At 37.7% G+C, this 23,591-nt stretch overlaps 1 protein-coding gene across 4 annotated transcripts in view; it reads right to left on the bottom strand.

Moving 5' to 3' along the window:
• GRB14 (growth factor receptor bound protein 14) overlaps positions 1 to 23,591 on the bottom strand; it is a 117,790-nt gene that overhangs the window by 54,177 nt on the left and 40,022 nt on the right. The window contains exon 1 of one of the 4 annotated variants that reach the window (XM_047721960.1): positions 9,586 to 9,771. The exons of the other annotated variants lie outside the window; for them this stretch is intronic. Coding sequence (XP_047577916.1) covers positions 9,586 to 9,648 — 63 coding nt within the window. The 5' untranslated portion in view covers positions 9,649 to 9,771. Of the gene's footprint in view, positions 1 to 9,585; positions 9,772 to 23,591 lie in introns of those variants that run through there. 4 annotated transcript variants of the gene reach the window in all.

Raw genomic sequence — 23,591 nt, forward strand, 5'->3', positions numbered from 1 at the left:
CTAATGTTTATTCATATTTAAAGCAGAAAACCACCGGTCATGCTTATGTTGGACACAATGTTATTCCAGTATCTCATTTCAGGTTTTAAGCAATTGTTTCTTCCCAGAATACCCATAAGACATGTCTAAGCAAAAAAGTTAAAAACAGTGTCACACAGTGGGAAGGACAAGTTGGGGAGGGGTGGAGGAAGGGTTAAGAAGAGAGAGGGGTGAGAGAGGGGTGAACAGGAAGAAAGGAAAGAGAATTATTTATTACTGCCTGGGACACGTCGGACTTTTCAGTGCAATTCTTGGGCTGCTGGCATCAACTGAAGCACTTTTAGGAACTACCTTATTTTACTAATTTTTAAAGGCACAGTTCCTCACATTTAACTTCTCTGAAACTTGGATGTAACTTGTCATCAGTGGTATGTCAGATATAATTGGAAACATATAAAATAATGATACTTCTTGTAATTCAAAGTGCCATAGGATCAATTAAATATGCTGTGTTCCGTCTTTCTGGGACATCCGGGAGGTATTATAATAGTGTATATATATATATATATATATATATATATATATATATATATATATAGTATAAAGTTATAATTGCATACAAAATATCCCTTTCTAGACCTACCATCCCCATGCTGTGACAGCAGTAGAAGCAAGTGATTTATAACCATTTTTGTCATTTTACCTTTACTTCGTTTCTTAAAATATTTATTTTACATCAGTGCAAAACACGTATAGAACACATTCATGAAAAAGAAATGTAGCCAATACTGTTCAAAACACAAAATAGTAAAGGTCAAAAGGACTCTTGGAGAATATCCACCCAAAATCCTCTCATTTCACAAACAAAGAAGCCGTCTCTGAGGAGGGTCTGACTAGCTGAGGATGCCCACCTATTCCGTGGCTGAGCCAGCCGGGGAATCTGTCTCCGGGCTCCTATCTGACCCTGTTCTTGCCACTCTGCTCCTCCAACTTTCACGCTTCTGTAAGCTGCTGCTTCTATATGGCATCTCAGATAAAAGTATTAGATAACTAAAACCCACAACATAAAAATGCACATATGTCTCCAAACACCTAGCTTTTTGAATGTCAAGCCAGGCTGTTCTTTGGGTTTCACTTTTTGCAGCATTAACTTGCCCGAAAAAGTGCATGATCTGAAACAGCCAGCAGAGGGAGTCTTCACTTCTCAGTGAGCACAAATAAGAGAAACTAGGATGTTTTGAAAACTACAACTTTAACATTGTTAACCCTATGGAGGTCCTATTATAATTACAAGCTTTAACAAAAAGTTTAAAGCCATTTAAAAATACTCTTAACAGGGACGCCTGGGTGGCTCAGTTGGTTAAGCAGCTGCCTTCGGCTCAGGTCATGATCCCAGAGTCCTGGGATCGAGTCCCACATCGGGCTCCTTGTTCAACGGGGAGCCTGCTTCTCCCCCTGCCTCTGCCTGCCATTCTGTCTGCCTGTGCTCGCTCTCTCTCCCTCTCTCTCTGACAAATAAATAAAATCTAAAACAAAAAAAAAATATTAACAATTTGAATGTTTCAGATAAACCATGTGTACATCTTAACTTCAATAAGGGTTTTGTGGGATGTGTATATATATATATATATGTATGTGTGTATGTGTATATATATATGTGTATGTATATATATATGTATATGTATGTATATGTGTGTGTATATATATATATACACATCCCAAAAAACCCTTATTGATATAAATCCTTATATATATATATATATTATACACACACACTCTATATAAAGTCACTTCAGTAACAATCTTTCCTAGAGGGGCGCCTGGGTGGCTCAGTGGGTTAAGCCTCTGCCTTCAGCTCAGGTCACGATCTCGGGGTCCTGGGATCGAGCCCCGCATCGGGCTCTCTGCTCAGCACTGAGCCTGCTTCCTCCTCTCTCTGCCTGCCTCTCTGCCTACTTGTGATCTCTCTCTCTCTGTCAAATAAATAAAATCTTTAAAAAAAAAAAAAATCTTTCCTAGAACTCAAGATGGAGGTTTTCCCTAGCATTTTTTTTCCCTAGCATTTTTGAAAGGTGATGTCAAAATATTTCTTTGAATCTTGATAGAACTACCCAAACGAATCTAACTTCTGAAACTATAAAATAAAATTCCTGATATTTTTACAAACACAACTGAATGTATATGTCCAAACACACACAGCCGATTAGGAAGCATTTATGCTCACTTTCCGACAATGGCATGTGTGCCAAAAATGATTTTCGAATTCTTTTTCAGGAACTGTCTAAAGAACAAGTATTTTTAATATCCTCCAGGGGTAGAAAATCTTTACACTTACAGAGGGTTTAATATCTGAAATTACCAAAAGTCTTGTCTCTTTCTTCTGCCAAAAAGAAATTATTATTTTCCAGATTTGACTTGGGTGCTGGGGCATGGCCAGGAGAGCCAGCCCTGAGACTGCCCTCAAGCAAGAGTCTGAGACTGTTGATCAGCCTGAGGATTTTTAATCTGCCTTCATTGCCAAATGCAGACCAGGCATTGTGGTTTACAAAACAACATGAGTTGGGGAGCCTGGGTGGCTCAGTCAGTTAAGCGTTTGTTTGCCTTCGGCTCAGGTCATGACCTCATGGTCCTGGGATTGATCGAGATCGAGTCTGGAATCTGGCTTCTTGCTCAGCAGGCAGCCTGCATCTCCCTCTACCGCTTCTCTCTTTCTCTGACAAATAAGTAATAAATAAATAAAATCTTTAAAGAAAACAAAACAACAACACAAGAACAAGAGTTACAGCCCCCATTCCCACGGAGTTTCAGCACAGGTGCTCATGGTGATGGTGGACTTTGGAGTCTGCTCTGTGATCAGATCCTAAACTACCAGGTCCCCAGCGATGAGTCCTAGATTCCTCATTCTATAGAACAGACAAACTCATAGGACTCGATTACTGTAAGTGATCTTTACTACAAGTTTTTGAAAGCGAATAAGGCATTTAGTAAGTCTCAGACTCCTATAGCCCCATTCAGCTCTAAGGAACTCTGATATATGGTTTAGTCACTACATCTTTGAGGCAAGATTGAGTGTGCAGAAAGGAAAAATGACAAGAGGGAGAAAGAGATGGAGAAAGGTGGGACCAGTCCCACGAGAGGAGTAAGGATCGGGCAGGGTGCGCTGAGTGGGGAAGGCAGAAGGCTCTGCCTCAGACACACCCATGCAGCTGGGAGAGGCGGCCTCCTGCAGGCATGCTGGCGCTGACCCGGAGCTCAGTCCTGCCTGGTCACCGACCAAACATGTGCTTTGGGCAGGACACTTAACCTACCCCGCCGTCCTCCTCCCTCCCCCGCCCCACCGAGCTTCACATTCCTTATCCCAAATGGGGTTTGGGTTCTTATGAGGACTAAAGGGAATATATCATCAGTGCTGAACACATTAGAGCTGTTTTGACTTTTTAGGTGTGTGTCGAGGACAGTGAGTATACCAAGTCGTCCCCGGTGGCAAGCTGGAGCTGGATAAAGGTCATGAAGAGGGAAGGTGGGCAGCTGAGGTGGACCCTGAGTGCAAGGCTTTTCACCACAAGTGTGAGACCAGGGAAGAATGAAGTGAATGCAACAGGGAGACAAATGTATCAACTAATAGTAATTATATACCAACTCTGAAACTTCCCTATGTTGGGCACTTGAGTCCAGCGATGCTCAAGTGACAGAGCCCCTGCCATCATTAGTTAACATTCTGGTAATATCACCTTTGTCTACTGAAACAATGCCTTTATATTAGGCACAGTTTTACCTCTTTCAAATACATAACTGTACCTGATTCTTTCCAGGACGGTGTGAAAAGAGAAATTAGTTCACCTATCTTATTTTAGTTAAATCTATGTTCCCAAATTTTAAAAAAAAATTCACCAGCATTTAATAGTTGGATTAATGTTTTTAAATTCAATTAGAGCCCCTCTAGAGTTACCAGCACGTGAAAAGCACACTTTCTCTCCCTGGCTGCATTATATCAAGGATACCTACCTTTTTGTTTGATTCATTTGTTACAAGGGAATTTTTAGATAACTACCTTAATAGGATAGGGCACAAAAATATTTAAATCCGTAGTAGTAGGGAGATTTCAAACTGTTTATGAATCTAGTAAAACATGCCATTTCATAGATGAGGGGGGAGAAAAGGAACTGGTGTTTGTTGAGCTCCTACTATATCAGTCAAGTACTTCTACATACTCATCCTATTTAATCCTCACAAGTGTTCTGTGAGGAAGCATCATTATCCCCAGGCCAGAGAAACTGATTTTCAGAAAAACTTAAAAGAAGGCACCCAAAGTCACTCCACTGCTCAGTGACAAAGCTGAGCTCAAACTCAGGGCTTCCTGGCTCTAAAACACACAATTTCTAAAGCATCACACTTCCTAAAAACTCACTTCTCAAGGAAAAGAAACATTTTGTGAAAACACAAAATTCATTTGTCTGTGTAGTACTTTTCCTAGATGGGTATGTAGCAAAGTAACCCTGTAAACAAAGAAAAGGACAGAAGAAAGATCAAGGTTTAGCAAGAAAGAGAACTCCAAGTAAACAACAATAATCACACTCATTACCACATCACAACCAAGCCAGCCAGCCCTCTGTGGGTCTCCATTCCCTCTCCCCTCCTCAGGATATCTATTCTTTCCCCCCTTACTATACCTTCTACTACCCCCATACAAGTTAAGAGAATACATTTGTCCAAAAAGCATAATCATAACGTGTACCTGGAAACAGGATAACACAAATCCAAGGAACAAATGTTTACTGAATGTCTAATATGTTGGAGGCACTTGTAGTGGGATGGCAAGCTACCCACCAAGAACCCCTGTTCCCCGCCCCCTTCCTGATGAGTCCAGACTCTGATGAGAAGGGCAGAGTGTGGTGCTCAAGGCCCACATTTCCTGGCTTTCCCTGTCCCTAGGGTTGACCACATGACAGAATCCCAGCCAGTAAAATGTAAGCAAAAGTTCCTGGTTACTTCAGAGTGCCATGTTAACATCTGACAGAGCGAGCCAGCACGCCCTTGGTGCTTCCCATTTCGTATGCCAGGAATGTGAACGGGATGACTGGAGATTTGCATTTATCTTTCCAGAAAAGGAAAAGAGACCCACACTAAAGAAGATACAACAGAAAGCAAGAAGGAACTTGGTTGCCTCAGGACATTGTCAGGCTGCTATATTAGCTTTGGATGGAGTCTTGTAAAGTGAAAGAAAAATAAATCTTCCGATTTAATGTGCTGTCATTTCAGTTTTCTGGGTACATGAAATAAAAATTCAGCTCGTAACTGACAAAACACTTTAGTTAAGGAGTCTCTTCAATATTTAAATTCTGGATGTACGATAAAAAAAGACAGGTTTTTGAAAACGAAATAGTACAAGATTTATAAACAAAAACAAAAACAAAAAACTAGAAACACAGAAAAGCATAAAAGGCAAATCTGAGTCGTCAGAAAGCATAATTATGATCCACAACTATGGAAGACTAGGGAAGCCTTCAGTATCAGAAAAGGTAATCAAAGAACTGTTGTCACAAGACAGTACCTACTGAATTGGGAAATCGGGAACAAAGGCACATCCACGGACACGGAATCAAGATACCACTAAGAAAGATGTGCTGCGAAAGTCTTGAAAAGCTTCAGAATGGAACCACAGCTTGAGCTGGGGCACAGACAATAGATGGCCTCCAGGAAGAGCAGACCAAGTCCTGGAGCTGTCTACAGGCTCTGGAGCATAGAACCGGGGGCAGAAGTACAGAGGGACAAACATCAAACGGTGTTTCGAGCGCCAGGAAGAAAGCCACAGACTGGACAGAGGCTTCACGCGAGGCTGGGGAAGCCACGGGGTGCAGAGGCCCTGAAGCAGAGGCAATACATCCATTTGGATGGATTTTGTATAAATTTAAAAGTTTCTGGGCAAAATAGTGATATGATAATCTGTATTCTTTCATTCTTTACAAAATTATTTTTAGAAAATCACAGCAATGATTCTAACTGTATGAGGAAGGAAATGAATATAACATAAACTATTCTCTTGTATAGACAGAGCATTGACTCTTCTGATAAATGGCATTGCTCCATATTACACTCATGAATTTCAGATTTTCAAAAGGATTTGAATCTTAAGGAAAATGTATTCAAGAAATTATTCTTTTTCCTCTCTGAGATTTCAGAAGATGCTTCAGGATCGTGTGTGCTCATGAATATCTCTCATAATTGTAGTTTGGATTAGAAAATGCAGAAATGCTTGTAAACATAATTTGCAAAACAATGTAAATCTGATAGAGGCATGAAACATGCCTACTCATAGAGTCAGAATATGGACATCTCGCCTTCTGCTCTTGAAGGCTTTCTATAAAAAGAATATGAATTTTATATTACATTTAATGTATACTTTACAATCTTTGAACCTTTTGTTAATTCTCTGGGACCTTAAAATAGTTTCTTGATGTAATGTACCAATCTAGACCGCTGGGTATAAATTCTATCTCTCTCTCTCTCTCTACACACACACACACACACACACACACACACACTTTGCTGCTTACAATTGCTTTCTGAATAAAATGTTTTCTACACTAGAACATATGGGAGTTGGTGGAGGTGCAGAGGGAGATGAAAGGATTTGCCTAAGCTAATTCCAGACTAGAAGTTGAATGGCAATTATATACCCCATAAGGCAATTTCATTAACATATTAATTTCAGGAGGTAACACATATCTAGGAGAAACACACTGGAAGTCACAAGACCTAGATTCTATTTCTAGCTTTGCCAATGACCTTCTGGGTGACCTTGCATAAGTCACTCAACACCCAAGAGACTCAGACTTCTCTCATTAAAAAAAAAAAAAAAAATCTAATCTAGTAGTTATCTGAGAAAAATGCTATGAGGTAAAAGATTCATTCAGAGCATTTGGTGAGGAAGTACTGTTTCTGAGACAGGTGATGAAATCTTTGCTGGAACCATGATTAACCAGAATCAAGGAAATTAGACTCTAATAGAATTGGAGGAAACCAAAAATTTTTTTCTAAAACTTTACTCGATAGAGAATCTACCAAAAGTCTCTATTCCTCAAAGATCAAAGTGTATTTGATCTTCTACAAAAGAGACCCATATTATGTTAAGGGGCCATGTTTAAAGTTAAAGTTCCTAGTCACTCTCAGGAGAATCTCATGGTCATTTAGATCAGATACACAAGCTGATAAGAAAATTACTCCCTAGTGCTATTAAGCATTTTTAGAAATGCCCTCAGCCTTTCAAATGATTAGGATTCCAGCTGGCAAATTATTTTTCAAGAGCCACTCATTCAAGATGAGCAAACTTTATGCCAAGCTTAAGGAAAAGCACCTGCTGCCTTCTTGGGAAAATGAGAAGCTGCCCCCAAAATACTCCCAAGAAATGCTTGTACTAATTTGTCAGATCATCTTAAATTATGGTGCATATAGAAAATGACAAGTTAATTACAAGTATGGAATAATTTTCTATCTTGGAAGGAAAAAAAAGCCATGGTGTGACCAGAGCAGATGGAAGTCTTTTAGTCAGAAACATGCCCAATTCCTAAAAAAAGAGATATTACGATTTTTCAGAATAGTCTCCTAGATAAGGTGTCCTTTGGGGGTTAAAATGCCAGGAGAAAGAAACCATGTAAGTACTTTCAGCAAATGGTGATGTCCTAAATTATATGGAAATTTAATATGTGTACTCACTCGAAGGCAACAGCACGGACCTGGGTGCAGGGAATTTTGACTTATTAATTATTATAATAAAAACCTGACAAATAGCTTATTATAAAAGACCAAGAGAAATCACAATGATGTGACCATCAGCAGCTCAGATTTAACATCAATTATAATCACAGCTTTCCAGAGTATTCTCATTCTGCTACTTACCAGTCAGTGCTGGATTTTCTAGCTGAGTTTCACTCATGCCAGCTGCCCCTGCCCCAGTGCTCAAAGTCCTTGAAAACGATAGCATCTCTTTCTAATGTTTTATACTCTAATAAGAAATGGTCTCGATATTTTAACTATGAAAATACAAAATATATTAGCTGAGTCACAGAATTGTAGACAGTAATAATACTGCAGAAAGCATTTAATGAAAATCTGTCAGCTCTTGTGTTTCAGGTAAGGAAGTAATGACCGCAAGTTTAAGTGACTTGCCCAAGGTCACACAGCTAGTAAACAGTCCAGTGCTATGCTTCCTACCAAACTGACATGTCATATCAAAGGACATGATGAAAGCTTCTTGGTTATTCTAAACCGCAATATTAATTGCATAAAGAAGAATTCAGTCCTAAGAACACACATTTGATCTAGATTAGTATACTTTTTCACGTTCCAGTGACTCAGGGAATCTCTACGGTCATTATTAATGCTTAGTCTAAATCAAAATAAAGATTCAAGCTCAAAGCAAAATATCTGCAATTAAATTTGCCTAAGATGAGAAAAAGGCATCGAGAAAGATAAAGAACAAATATTGGCAAAATTACCATATACGATTCCAATGCCAAGTAAAAATGTCCCCAGTGAATAAACGGTCGACTGTATAAGGAAATGAACTGAAAACCTAACCTAAAAATTAAACACAATAAAAAAAAGATACTTCTTTAAAAAAAAAAAACACTCCCTTATTGTTACATTTGTCATTTTCAAACAAATTACACCATGACCTTTGCCTTACGGAATACACTAATAGTTAACTAACAGTTAACTATTAAAAGTCAGGTACCGAAATAAACATTCCAGTCTCTAGTGTCACCAAAACCATTCAGAAAGCATATTGCCAAAGATGCGTTTTGGTGCCTTCCTTTTCTATACTAGAGAGCTGATTCTTTAAGGATTTCAAGACATTGTTCTTATTTGGAGTATTTATAAGAAAAGTTTAGTATATTCAGTTTTACTTACATGCTACATTGCATGGTGTATTTATTATTACCTTACAAAATATGATGCTGCAAGTAAGACATGGAAATAAACTTTACAAAAAACAAATAGATACAGTATTTTCATACACAGGATTGACTGCATTAATAATTAACAGAAAGCTCTTTCACAAGGGAATATAATGGAAAGTTTTTCTTAAGCAAATAGGCAGCAACTCAATAGAAATCGGTAGAAACCAGAGAATAAACTGGTGCCATATGTTTAAACAGAAAAACAATGATATAGTCCATTCAACAATGAAGATGGATGTATTATGAATTACAGTGAAACAAAGAAACTGCTTCTCAGTAAACAAATATAAAACATAATAGCTAGCAGATTTCCTATTGAACTGAAGGCAAAGAGGCCTGAAGTTACAGAAGGAGAAGAAAAAAAAAAGGCAAAAGATTCAGTATACTCTCTAAATCATAATGCCCTGAAATCCAGACCGAGCTGCTTTTACATGGAGATTTGTTACCACAGAGGTATTCTAGCGCGGCATTTCCCCCCTTTGTCTAATTTCACTAATATACCCTTTAATTGCCTCTAGCCTCAATGAATGACAGCCTCTCTCAGGATATGTAACTAAAGTTTCCAGTGTATTAATAAACACACAGTAACAGGAAGAAAGAAAAACAGCAAGAAAAAGGAAAGAACAAGGCAAAAGAAGTCACATACCCTTTTCTGTAGGACTATTGGCGTTATTGTAGGCAGAGTGACTCTTCTCGCACTCAGACTCATGCCTGCTCTTCGTAGAAGGAACCCCTCTCATAGATCATGGGTGAAATGAAAGAAATCTTTTACAGTTACTCCTTGGAAATCTCAGGGCTCAGTGCAAAGAAACTAGGAAAGTAATAAATGTCACTCTGCTTATGTGATTCCAATCTACCCAAAGCCAATTAAGGATGGCTGTGGGACAGGACAGGGCAGTGACCAATCAAAGCCGAGAAAACTCCGCCTTTGTCCTTGGAAACACATTCTGATACTTTTGTTTATGATATTTAAAGAACCAGATTAACAGGCATCTAGTTCACTTAACTTTTTTTTCCAAAACAGTGCAATTTAATGCCATCTTTGTTGACTAAGCAGCTATGTCTTTAGTTTACTAAAACATTTCAACATATGGCAGATAAAAAACTGTTTACATGGATCTATTTAAAGTACATAAATATGCAGATGAGTTAAATTTACTTATGCAACTCATAAATTTGATAAATGGGTTGATTAGAACATATTATATAAGGTGCAAAAAATAATCCTGAGGTTAGAATTGGTCTCAAAGTATTAATTTACGTGTTACAATAAAAGGTTTTTAATATTCACCGATGCATTTCATTTCTTAAACAGCTAAAATTTTTGTATTATGGACTTTTCAGCTATCCTTAAGGTTACACGCTTAAGTATTTCTGTTAATTATTTCCTTAATAGCCAACCTAAAAATAATAATGGTAAATATAAAGGGCGCATTAAAACCACAATATGTGAATTTCAAATGTTTATCACTTTTAAAAAAGCACAGAATTCTGCAACTCAGCATCTTTCACTCAATTAAAAGCATTTAGACAATAATCACTGCTCAATGCAAACACAAAATTTTAACAACCATTTTGCCTTTATTCTTACACTAACTGAAAACTGTATTTTAAAAATGTGGGGGGTTTGGAGGAGAGTCACAACTAAAATCATTGATTTTAAAATCACAGAATTTCAGTGTTTCTAAATAAAGAATAAAAGAAACACTCAACATGACAAAAAGTATCATAATATTAAAACTAATCTAAGGTATTAAGATGGTAAGATCCCTGCTGGACTGATGACTTCACAAGCATCTACTCTGCTCTTCAGCCACAGCACAGGGAATGAACCACTGCAGTCAGAAGGAGAAAACGTCTTGTAATTTCTAGCTTACAAGGCGGTTGTTGTAGTAACAAGGCAAAATGGAAGATTCTAGGCAACTCAGACACAAACTTTCCATTTCATTATCTAGACTGGTACTAAGCAGGGTTCACTTAACTGCTTTACACTTAACACTTTTGGGTAGGTTTTATATGCATAATGATCTCATATTCCTCAAAAGGAAAAGAGACATTACAAACTCTACAGAGTTCCCTACTTGGAATTTCAAAACCTGCATAAATTCCCCAGAAAGGTATCGGGGTGGGGGCAGGTGGGGGGAGTTCACTTAATATAAAAAGTCACAGATGGATCTAGTTTGGGGGCATTCATTTGATCCTTATCCAATTAGGTTTATCATGGCCTTTTAAAATAACAGTATCAATAAAAACTTACTAGTACTGGGATGGGAGTTACCATTTGTAAAGTGGAAGATTCTGGTTTAAACTTAAGTCACTTTTTTGGCAGACCAACAATAACAAAGCCCGCAGTAACTACGTCATTTCAAGATTATTATCTGCAGTATTTGGCTTTTTCTTTCTTCTTTTCTCAATTTAGTCTTCGGATATTACAAAGAAGTGCTATCTCTGGTCTCCAAAAAGGGGTTCCACAATAATCAAAGCAATTCATTTCACTAAATAATGTGGCAAAGTCCCCACTATGCGTGAGGCGGTGTGTTTGGTGGTAGGAACATACTATTGACTAAGATATGGTCACTGCCTCAAAGTAGAATAGAGAGAATTCATTTTTTTTTAAAGATTTTATTTATTTATTTGACAGACAGAGATCACAAGTAGGCAGAGAGGCAGGCAGAGAGGGAGGAAGGGAAGCAGGCTCCCTGCCGAGCAGAGAGCCAGATGCGGGGCTCAATCCCAGGACCCTGGGATCATGACCCGAGCTGAAAGCAGAGGCTTTAACCCACTGAGCCACCCAGGCGCCCCGAGAGAATTCATTTTTAAATTAAAAAAAAAAATCATACTCAGGAGTGGGCTAAGTGAGTCTAACAGTGATTAAACTTAAAATACTAGGAATGCACCAAAGTAGAAGAAACTATACCACTTCAAGGAGGAAATGACATTTTCTTTGACAAGTGATTAGAGGAAAAGACTATGCAGAACTTGATGCCTGATGGGGAGATAAAATGAGGTTCCCAAAGCTGATTCCACATTTTGAGGTCTAGGCAAGTGGGAAGTCAAAGATGCTGTTTTACTTCACACTACAGAGCTTTTTATAACTAAAAACGAATCCTTCAAGTCAAAATGATGTCCAGGCTCTATATTTATACAGTGCAATATACCTGCCCTATAAGGGCTTTGAAAAACACTTGACAGACAACCAGTGTGAGAGGTCATCTCTTCAGAACACTTGAAAATTGAAGTTTATAAATTTTCAGTGAAAACCATGAAGAGCAAAATGTGGCATTTTGTGACTCTGTGTTGCCAAAAAGGTCATTGTCTTTGAAAAATGAGACTTGCATACACTTTTCCTAGTCAATAGGCTGAAAGACTAATGAGATGACATTCACGCTTACGACAGGCAGAGTCTCATTTTTCAGTGATCTTTCCAAGTGTTCATATTGACTGTGCTTTATCTTACCTCCCACTTATTGTAGACACTGATTCAAAATTTAACTTTAGCCTATGCTTTTTCTTACCATTATTATAAATGACTTTCACACTCACTAACCTTGTCACCTGATCCTTAATTTCTTCAGCTTCTGCAAAATGAGGATAAAAAGCCACAGCCAACAATTTTTGAACTGCTATGAGGGTCAAGGAAATCAAGTTTGCATAGGGTCTGGAAGGGACCAAGGCAGGGGCTGAAAACCCTGCTGCTGCGAAGAATGGGGCCTATGATGCATTCTCCTTAGACATGGGTCTCCTTAGACCCATGTCACAGGTCATTATTTCCAAAACCAGTATTTGGTAAAACACAGTCGTATGTTATTTTGGTCCTTGCTCAATACTCTGACTGAAGGAGTGCATTTTGCCACTCAAAACATGCATATCAAGGTTTCAGTGTGAATTAAGTATAACAAAAAATAACCACTATTATGATTATTAATGGTGGTTATGTGAGCACCCACTATGAGCCAGGCACGGAGCTAGTTTTCACTGAATCCTTACAACAACACTATGAGGGAGGCACTCGCTCCTCAGTAGATGAGGGAACAAAGGCCAGAAGAACGGCAGTTAAGAAATGGTCTCAGGTATAAATACATATTGCAAAAGAACTTGCCCAGGTTCATGAAGTGCATAAGTCAATGAGCCCTGATGAAAACCAGATTCACCCCTTTCCATGACACCCCACTATTCTACCCTACAATATTCTCTCCCACATTATACTATATAATTTGATATAATATTAGAATAAAAAGTCATCATACGGGGCTATTTCTGAAGTACCTAAAAATGTGTTAGTTCTCCTAATTCAATAAGTATGCGTTGAGGGCCCTACTATGTGTCAAGTCCTATGCTATTTGCTATAGGGAATTCAAAGTTGATAGCTCCTGATTCCTGTTTGCCAAAGGAGTTGATCCATGAAGACATGTAAACAATTAGTCAAAATAGTATACCAGGTAGGATCCGGGCAGAAGACAATGATACATAGGTATCAACCAGCCTCTAGGTTCCAAGCCAGACCTTCAAACCTCTTCCCCTACTCAAGGTCAACAGAAGCTTCTTATAGATCCCAAAGGCACATTCCATATGTCCACCTCTTTGTTTCTAATGTTCACTCACCAAACGCCACCAAACTTTTGAGGCCCAAGACAAGGCACACCTCTTCTGACAGTGACACTGATCACGCTTCCTTCAAATATCTCTCCTTTTCTTGGCAGTGGGGGAGGGGTACAAGTCTACCTTAGAACTGATGGGTGGAGAAGAAGGAAGTCATTCCTCGATCTAGATTATACCATTCTTTATTTTGCACATTTTTAAAATTTAAATTTTTCTATTGCTCGTGTCTTGCTCTGTACATACTAATACACTGTTTTGGCAACAAATAAATCTTTCCATAGGCCCTAGTTTTCTGCCTAATGAAAGTACAATCCTTAAGGGTGGGACCCAGTCTCTTATTTCCTCTCCTGCTCCCAGAATACCTAGCAGAGTGCTTTCTGTACACAGTAGGCATTATGCTCACTCACAATCATTGTGGAAAGACTAGTCGCTCCGGTTACATAGCAGACAAGCCTCCTTTCTTGTTTTAACAATTGCTCGCCTTATGATTTATTCTGAACAAAACTACACAGTCTTCTTCACAAGAGCATTTGGACATTCTTCTGCACCTGACATAGTTCTACTAGTAGCAGTAATGTAAACACTAAATTTAACTGTTGTCCTAAGAACACGGATTTCACAGAAAACTTAAAATATTTTATTATAGCAATTAATAGGCCAGACCTTCAGACATAAACTCAGTACCTCTAGTTCTACCAGTTCACACTAAAGTGCTTTGCTTCCCTATGTATGTGACATGGCATCAGGCTTCTCCCTTGGTGAGCCAGAACTGATCTCCCTCTCTCCTATTTTGGCCTCCACTCTGACAGATATTTCCTTCTGTCAGGAATGGCTATGTTTATTTTCAGGGATTCAAAGTCTAAAAGAAAATTTTCTCTTTCAAAGAAATGACTGAATGACTTATATACCCTAGTGATGATAAATATGACCAATCCACAGTTCATTCAAGTATTTTAAAGTGACTATGTATTCCACACCTGACATAGTTTTCCAGAAGCATTACACCTGCCTACCAAGAACTACTATCTACAAGAGGGCCGATGGACACTTAAAAATAATCACAACGAAGTGTTAAGTTCTATAAATCAGCATAAATAAAGTACTGGAATGGTAAAAGAAGAAGAAGAGCTAACTTCACCATGAGAAAGAGAACAAATTCCCTAGTAAAAAAAAAAAAGATCAGAATGAAAATAATTCTGGGGCCCCTGGGTGGATCAGTTGGTTATTCATCTGACTCTTTTTTTTTTTTTTTTAAGATTTTATTTATTTATTTGGGAGAGAAAGAGAGAGAGCATGAGAGGAGAGAGGTCAGAGGGAGAAGCAGACACCCTAGCCGAGCAGGGAGCCTGATGTGGGACTCCATCCTGGGACTGTGGAATCACAACCTGAGCGAAGGCAGTTGCTTAACCAACTGAGCCACCCAGGTGCGCCTGCATCTTATTCTTGATTTCAACTTAGGAGGTCGTGAGGATCGTGAGATTGAGCCCCACATCAGGCTCTGCACTCAGCAGGGTCGGCTTGAGATTCTCTCCCTTTGCCCCTCTCTCCCCCGTTGCATACATGCTCTCTCTCTTTCTTGCTCGCTCTTTCTCTAAAATAAATAAATTAATTAAAAAAAAAAGAATGCAGGTATTTCCAGGTAAAGAAAACATAAAGATGAATCTGGGAAAACATGGAGGGAAGAGCCAGACGTGAATGGTCATTCTATGTCACACTGAGCAGTTTGACTCTCATCCTTAAAGGGAACCATATTTGATAGAAGTGAATTTTAGGGACGCCTGGGTGGCTCAGTTGGTTGAGCAGCTGCCTTCGGCTCAGGTCATGATCCCCGCGTCCTGGGATCGAGTCCCACATCGGGATCCTTGCTCATCAGGGAGCCTGCTTCTCCCTCTGTCTCTGCCTGCCATTCTGTCTGCCTGTGCTTGCTCTCTCTCCCTCTCTCTCTAAAAAAAAAATTAAAAAAAAAAATAAAAAAAAAGTGAATTTTATCTCAGTGTGGAAGATGAAGTGTGTCGTTTCTGAGAATGGTAACTAAAAGGAAGGAAAACAGTTGGAAGGACCTAAATGAGTCTGAGAGAGAAATGGAAATTACCAATTAGAAAGAAGTCAAGATTTCAAAGATAACAAGGAAATAGAGACAGCAGGGTCAAGTAGCCAAACACATACAGAAGTAATTAATTGTTTCCTAGATATGAGCTTACAACACAAGTTCTAGAAGTATAGGCTGTAAAAAGATAAACATCTTGCCTTCACTCTTCATATTTCATATACTTTAAGGTTTTCTTAGGAAAAATAGTCTCTGAAATTTTGGAGAGATAAGATGAAGAGAACAGACAGGAAACAAGCACCTACCTTTCTTCATGCTCCCATAACCTTAAACTGACAACAAGAAGAAGAAAGAGGAGCGGGGGCTGGGGGGGGGGTAGTAACTTCCTGTAAGAAAGAAGAAATCCTTTCTCTTTTTTTAACTGTGCTGGGATATAAGGAATGTATTTCAGTTGACCATGCACTAAAATAATTTCTAGAAGCTAGAATGCCATTGGGATTAGACTGATAAGAATACTTGCAATTATAGTAGGAATTTATGTTAAGAGAAATGACATTGTAAGTAGATTAAAAGAAAGTAAGTTTAGAATATATATAGAATGTATATAGAGAGAATATATATAGAATATATACATAAATATATATTCTATATATAGATATATATTCTATAAATATATATCTATAAATATATATTCTATAAATATATATCTATAAATATATATCTATATATATTCTATAAATATATATCTATATATAGAATATATATAAAATATTTAGAATATATATATATATTTTTTTAAAGATTTTACTTATTTATTTGACAGAGAGAGAGACAGCAAGAGCAGGAACACAAGCAGGGGGGAGTGGAAGAGGGAGAAGCAGCCTTCCTGGGGAGCAGGGAATCTGATATGGGGCTCGATCTCAGGACCCTGGGATCATGACCTGAGCTGAAGGCAGATGCTTAATGATTGAGCCACCCAGGTGCCCCTAGAGTATATTTTTTTTAAAAAAATAGAAGCTCATTATAAATACCATTTCTTAAGAGTAAAGGAATGCCAAAGCTGAGGCAACCCAAAATTTCCCCATAAAGACCAAAAAAAGGGGAAACAAATCTAAATAAGTACTTCCACATAAATAAATAGACAACCAAGGATTACTAAACATTTGAAGAAAACAAACAGGACAAAAGATATAAATATGAACCAAAAAAAACCCCCTCCCAATATATCAGAGATAATTCAGAAGACAGAATATTAAACTGTCTAATTGGACTCCTGAGATCAGGTGAAGATTCAAGGCGCTCCAGCACTGATAAAATAGAACGCCGTGTTACAGGAGTGATCAAAGAACCACAGACCATTCTTTGATACTATAAATGTTTGGAAATATAATATTATTATAATAAAACTAAAAGCTAATAAGTGGCATGGAAGATAAAGATGAGAGAAGGTCTCCCATAATGTAAAGGTCAAGGAAATGAAGAAAAAAGAAAGGAAAAAAAAACCAACAAAACAACATGGAGGAACAATCCAGAAATATCAACGCATAAAATATGAGTCACAGAAAGAGTAAAAAAATAAAGTAAAAGAAATAAGAAAAGGCAGAAGAGAAAGAAGAGATCCCTGAGCCAATGTAGGTTACAAACCATTAAACTAAAAAGACTGACAGAAGGCTAAGTAATTTGAATGAAAAAGGAATCATGCTAGACAAATAGTGGCAAATGGGACAACTTCAAAGAGAAAAGATAAAATTCCTAACACTTCAGAATCAGACTGGTAACAAAATATAATCCCATTTCTCATTAATATCCTCCAAGAATGTAAGTGCAAATATCCTTAAAAAAAAAGAATAAAACCCAGGGGCACCTGACTGGTTCAACTGGTAGGTATGCAACTCTTGACTTGGGGTTGTGAGTTTGAGCCCCACGTTGGGTGTAGAGATCACTTAAAAACAAATAATTTTTTTTTTTTTTTAAAGGCAGAGATGGGGTGCCTGGTGGCTCAGTCGGTTATACATCCGCCTTCAGCTCAAGTCAAGATCACAGGGTCCTGGGATCGAGCCCCACATCAGGCTCAACTCCCTGCTCAACGGGGAGTCTGCTTCTCCCTCAGACCCTTCCCCTTCTTGTGTTCTTTCCCTCTCTCCCTCTCTCCCTCTCTCCCTCTCAAATAAACAAATAAAATGCTTAAAAAGTAAAAAAAAAAAAAAAAATTTAAATTAAAAGGCAGAGAAAAAATAAAAACCCAAAGAAGTCAGAAATCCATCTTTGCAGGGAACATGATACCCCTGTAGCAGTAGGAAGCCATTATATTAAGAAAACTTCACACTTTCCCATTTCCATTAACACAGAAGAATCAAAGACTGAAAAAAAAATTCAAACACAAAAATGAAAAGGCTTCTCAATTTAGTACTTGGACCTTGGCTTTCTTCCTCATGAAACTCTCATAAATACATTCGAAGAACCTTCCCCCCTTTGAAGATGAATAGTAAAATGGAACCATCAATGAATCCATACAAACATACTAACAACGTAAAAAAAGGAATAAAGTAACAGGAGAAACAAATGGCAGGAGATGACTACTTGGAAGAAAAGTTCTGCCAAGACTGGATAAAATATAAGACCATACATTAAACCAATAATAAAAGAGAATTAATGAAGCAAAATCATGTATGTTCACCCAGAAAATTAAAAAGCAATATGGAGGGGCGCCTGGGTGGCTCAGTGGGTTAAGCCGCTGCCTTCGGCTCAGGTCATGATCTCAGGGTCCTGGGATCGAGTCCCGCATCAGGCTCTCTGCTCAGCAGGGAGACTGCTTCCCTCTCTCTCTCTCTCTGCCTGCCTCTCTGTCTACTGGTGATCTCTCTCTGCCAAATAAATAAATAAAATCTTAAAAAAAAAAAAAAGCAATATGGAAGAAACAACAAGACAGTAAGAGATGAAACAGCTGGCAGAGCTCAAGAGATTTAATTGCTGTATTGAAATCAGAGTTAAGGTAAACAAATGACAGATACAAGAAAAGCAGCCAAAGAGAGAAAAAAAATTGTTTTAAATTTAAGCATTAAAAATAGAGACAAAGAAGATCTCTACACCTGTAACTGTAATCTCCATAGACAAAAATCAAAATAATGGAAAAGAATACATGTATTAAGATAAAAATATAAGAAAAATTTTGAGAGGCACCTGGGTGGCTTTCAGCTCAGGTCATGATCCCAGAATCCTGGGATCTAGCCCTATGTTGGGCTCCCTGCTCAGTGGGGTGTCTGCTTCTCCCTCTGCCTCTCTCCCCAACCCCCGCTTGTACACTCACTCTCTCTCTCTCACAAAAATAAATAAAATCTTAAAAAAAAAAAAAAAAGATAAGATAAATTTTTGCAATAAAATATCTATTGAAAAGGCATGCTTTCGGGGCGCCGGGTAGCTCAGTGGGTTAAGCCTCTGTCTTTGGCTCAGGTCATGATCTCAGGTTCCTGCAATCGAGTCCCGCATCCCCTCTCCCTGCTTCCCCCTCTCCCTCTGCTGCTGCCCCTGCCTGTGCTCTCTCTCCTTCTCTCATTCCCTGTCAAATAAATAAATTCTTTTAAACAAAAAGAATGAAAGAAAAGGCATGCTTTCTCAGAGAAATTCATTTCAGGAGTCAATACTAAGTTACCTCAGTTAAGTTACTGGTCTTCAAATTTAAAGGTTTCTTGGGCACTGCGCCCCTGGGTGGTTCAGTTGGTTGAGCTACTGTCTTTGGCTCAGGTCATGATCCTGGAGTCCCAGGATCGAGTCCTGCATCAGGCTCCCTGCTCAACAGGGAATCTGCTTCCTCTTCTGTCCCTCCTCCCTCTCATGCTCTCTCTCTCTCTCTCAAAAAAATAAATTAAAAAAAAAAAAAAAAAAGAATTCTTGGGTGTCGAGACAAAAAAGCTCCAGCAGCTTTAAGGGGTGAATCCACCAGTTGCAGTATTTCCCTACAACACCACCCAACCACATACTTAGGAGGACCTCACTGCCGCTGGTTACAACACTGGGTAGAGTAATGCCCATGAAATTCTTGAGGAAAGAAATATAAATGAGATTTTAAAATCTAGCCAAACTCAATTCTAAAGGCAACAGCCAAGGTTCAAAAGTTTTGAACATATGCAAACACATAAAATCTTGTTCCCATGGGATCCTCTTGAGGAATTTACTAGAAGATAAACTATAGTCATCCAATAGATGGCTAAGAAAAATCAGAGTAAAAGGACTATAATGAATACCAACACTACTTATGGGCCTAACACACTATGTCACTGTGTTGCTATAATAAAATATAAGTAGTATAAGCTTTAACAGTGCATCAATAATAAAATATACCAAAAAAAAAAAGAAAGTTGAAGGAGCAAAAACATGGAACGTTACTCAGATCAAAAGATATTATTCAAAATTGATAAATCGCAAAAGAATTCAAGTAAATTATTTTATAATGCTAAAATCAGCTAGTAGAGAAGGGAGAATCAAGAGGAAAAATATTAATTTTATTATTGCTCCTTAGAGGAGATTAATAAATAATCTTTAGATAAACAAGAGGATTAAGGTTTTTTGTATTGTTGAAGTCATGACAACAAAACATAAAACTTTCTAATTAAAAGAACACAATGCTAAAAAGGCAGAACACATTGTGAATTATTTCCAAAACCTATAAGAAATATAATATGAAATAAAAGCATAGTATTCATACCAAATTTTCATGTTCTCTCAGTATTTAAGAGAACCAAACTTACTTACTGAAAGGAAAAAAAAAATCTCCACATTTGAATTATAAAGCAGATGCCAGTTTATTCTGTGGGAAAGAGATCACTGTAACTAAGTGAGAAAGTTTGAAAACAAAAGGATGGGGGGTGAGAAGGGGGTAAAAAGGAGGGAAGGACGGTGGAGAAAGGACAGAGAAGCAGACAGGGAGGGAAGGAAGGAAAGATGCACTGGTCAAATCAGCTAAGACTGAACTCAGGGCAGAAGAGCAATAAACAAGCAATGAAGAAAACTTTATAATGCTGAGTGATATAAATCACAATAAAAATGTGTTGACTATGAATATCTAGGTGTCATATAATACACATGTGTAATGCATATATTATAGGAGATACAAGAAAAATCAGATAGAAACATTATTAACCAACTCTCTCAGACCATGCAGAACAAGCAGTTTTTGTTTTGTTTTGTTTTTTTAAGTAGGCTCCACACTGAACATGGGGTTTGAACTCATGACCCTGAGACCAAGAATCGCAGGCTCAGCCAAATGAACCAGCCAGGAACCCCAAAGAAGAAGCAGACTAAAAAATACCTATAAATATAAAAAATATAAATAAGCTAATATGATTAATAAAATATTTAACTGCTATATATTGAATTCTCAGGTTATATCAAAGATTATAACTTCTTTTTAAGTGATTTATTTATTTTTTTTAAAGATATTTATTTATTTATTTATTTATTTATTTATTTGACAGAGAGAGATCACAAGTAGACGGAGAGGCAGGCAGAGAGAGAGAGAGAGAGGGAAACAGGCTCCCTACTGAGCAGAGAGCCCGATGTGGGCCTTGATCCCAGGACCCTGAGATCATGACCTGAGCTGAAGGCAGCGGCTTAACCCACTGAGCCACCCAGGCGCCCTTTTTAAGTGATTTAAACAATAAAAGTCTGGTCACGTTCTAGGTCACAGATAAAACTGCCCAAAATTCTAATACTGGAAAGAGTACAAACAACAGTGTCTGATCACAATACAACAAAATGAAAATTACTACTAACTCTGGGGTTAGGAAGCATCTAAAAATTTTAAGACTCTTCACATATCTCTTCCAACAAAGAAAAAACAAGAGTTGAAATTGTAGACTATGTAATGGTAATAATGAATGGTAATAATGAAAACACTATAAATCACATCTTATACTGCTTAAACAGTTCTCATATTATAATTCACCACCTTAAGCAACATATCTATTAATAAATGAGAATGGAAACAAATTCATTAGCATCCAAAAATTAGAAAATATCACGAAATTAAACCTGAAGAAAGCAGAAGGAATAAACTAACAAAGGCAGTAGAAATTAAAACTTGGAAAAAAGCAAAAGGGTAGAACTGATAAATAATATCTGTTCTCTGGGGACAAAAATAAAATAGATAGTTGGGGAAACAAATCTAGGAGATAATAAAGTACCAATACACAAAAGAAAAAATAATACCAAAGAAATGAAGAAACAATTAAAAGAATATTAAGAAACTACTTCCTCCAATTTTATGCAAATAAAACTTGGCTGAAATGATTTATTCTTTAGGACAATATAATTATATATAGCGAATCAAAAAAAAAAAAAAAAAAAACCCAGAAAATTCAAAGACATCAATTACCATAGAAGAAAATTGTCAAGGAGCTACCACCCAAAAAGGTGGGCCAGTTCCAGATAGCTCATTTCACAGATAAATTCTGTGTAACCTTTCATGAACAGATCATTTCTGTGCTATTAACTGTTGCAGAGTAAAGAAAATGTGAAATCATAGCCAAGAAAGTAAGAAGAACAAGATCAGTGAGGAGTGTCTCTCCATACCTCATATATTTAATATAAATCTACAGTCACCCACTTTTTTTAAAAAAAGTACTGAAATATCCATGTGTGTATGCAAAAGTTGACACTAAAAAGCAATGGAGAAAGGATGAGATAATCAAAATATGCTGACTGTAGCCATCTGAGTAAACTAAGGATACAGATTCTCTACCTAACATCATATACTTAAATGGACTCTAAAATTCAAACAGTAAAGAGAAATTTCTAAAAATTAACTAATTTATGAACGGGCTGGAAGAAATAACCAAAAAAAAAAAAAAAAATGGTTTAACAATCTTGTGGTGGGAAAAACCTTACTAAGTAAGCCCTACAAGCCATAAATAAAATCAACATATTTAACTCATAAATATTTGTAATGTCTATAGTATAAAAGACTCCTACATAAAACTCAAGTGCAAGGCCCAGATTGAAAGTAAGAGAGGATGAATATCCAGAATATATAAAGAGTTTCTAAAAGTCAATAGAAAAAAAAAATACCCTCTCCTCAAAATGAACAAAGGGCAGAAATGAGCATATAATTCATAAACATATAAACATATTATACCACGGAATATAAAAACTTGGAAAAATATTCCTAGTAATAAGTGAGACATGCATTAAAATAAGGCATTTTTTTTCAGAATTGGACAAAAATTTAAGATGGATAATGTCAAGTGCTGGCACCAGTGCTGGAAAAAGAGTGATACTCTCAAGCACTGATAACAGTAGAACAAAAGGCAACAAACTTTAAGGAAGGAAATTCAGCAGCATCTATAAAAACCTTAAGAAGCCAGGGGCACCTACATGGCTCAGCCAGTTAGGCATCTGCCTCAGGCTCAGATCATCATCCCAGAGTTCTGGGATCAAGCCCCGCACCGAGCCCCTCACTAAGCCCTGAACTGGGCTCCCTGCTCAGCAGGGAGTCTGCTTCTCCTGCTCCCTCTGCCCTTCCTCCTGTTCTGCTCTCTCTTGTGTGCGCTCTCTCTCTCTCAAATAAATAAGTAAAATCTCAAAAAAAAAAAAGTTCTTAAGAAGCCACACCCTTTGGGAAATACAAATCAAAACCACAATGAGATATCACCTCACACCAGTCAGAATGGCTAAAATTAACAAGTCAGGAAATGACAGATGCTGGCGAGGATGCAGAGAAAGGGGAACCCTCCTACACTGTTGGTGGGAATGCAAGCTGGTGCAACCACTCTGGAAAACAGCATGGAGGTTCCTCAAAATGTTGAAAATAAAACTACCCTATGACCCAGCAATTGCACTACTGGGTATTTACCCTAAAGATACAAACGTAGTAATCTGAAGGGGCACGTGCACCCAAATGTTTATAGCAGCAGTGTCCACAATAGCCAAACTATGGAAAGAACCTAGATGTCCATCAACAGATGAATGGATAAAGAAGATGTGGTATATATACACAATGGAATACTATGCAG

This window comes from Lutra lutra, chromosome 3 (genome assembly GCF_902655055.1).
Source record: "Lutra lutra chromosome 3, mLutLut1.2, whole genome shotgun sequence".
In the NCBI taxonomy this organism is placed as follows: domain Eukaryota; kingdom Metazoa; phylum Chordata; class Mammalia; order Carnivora; family Mustelidae; genus Lutra; species Lutra lutra.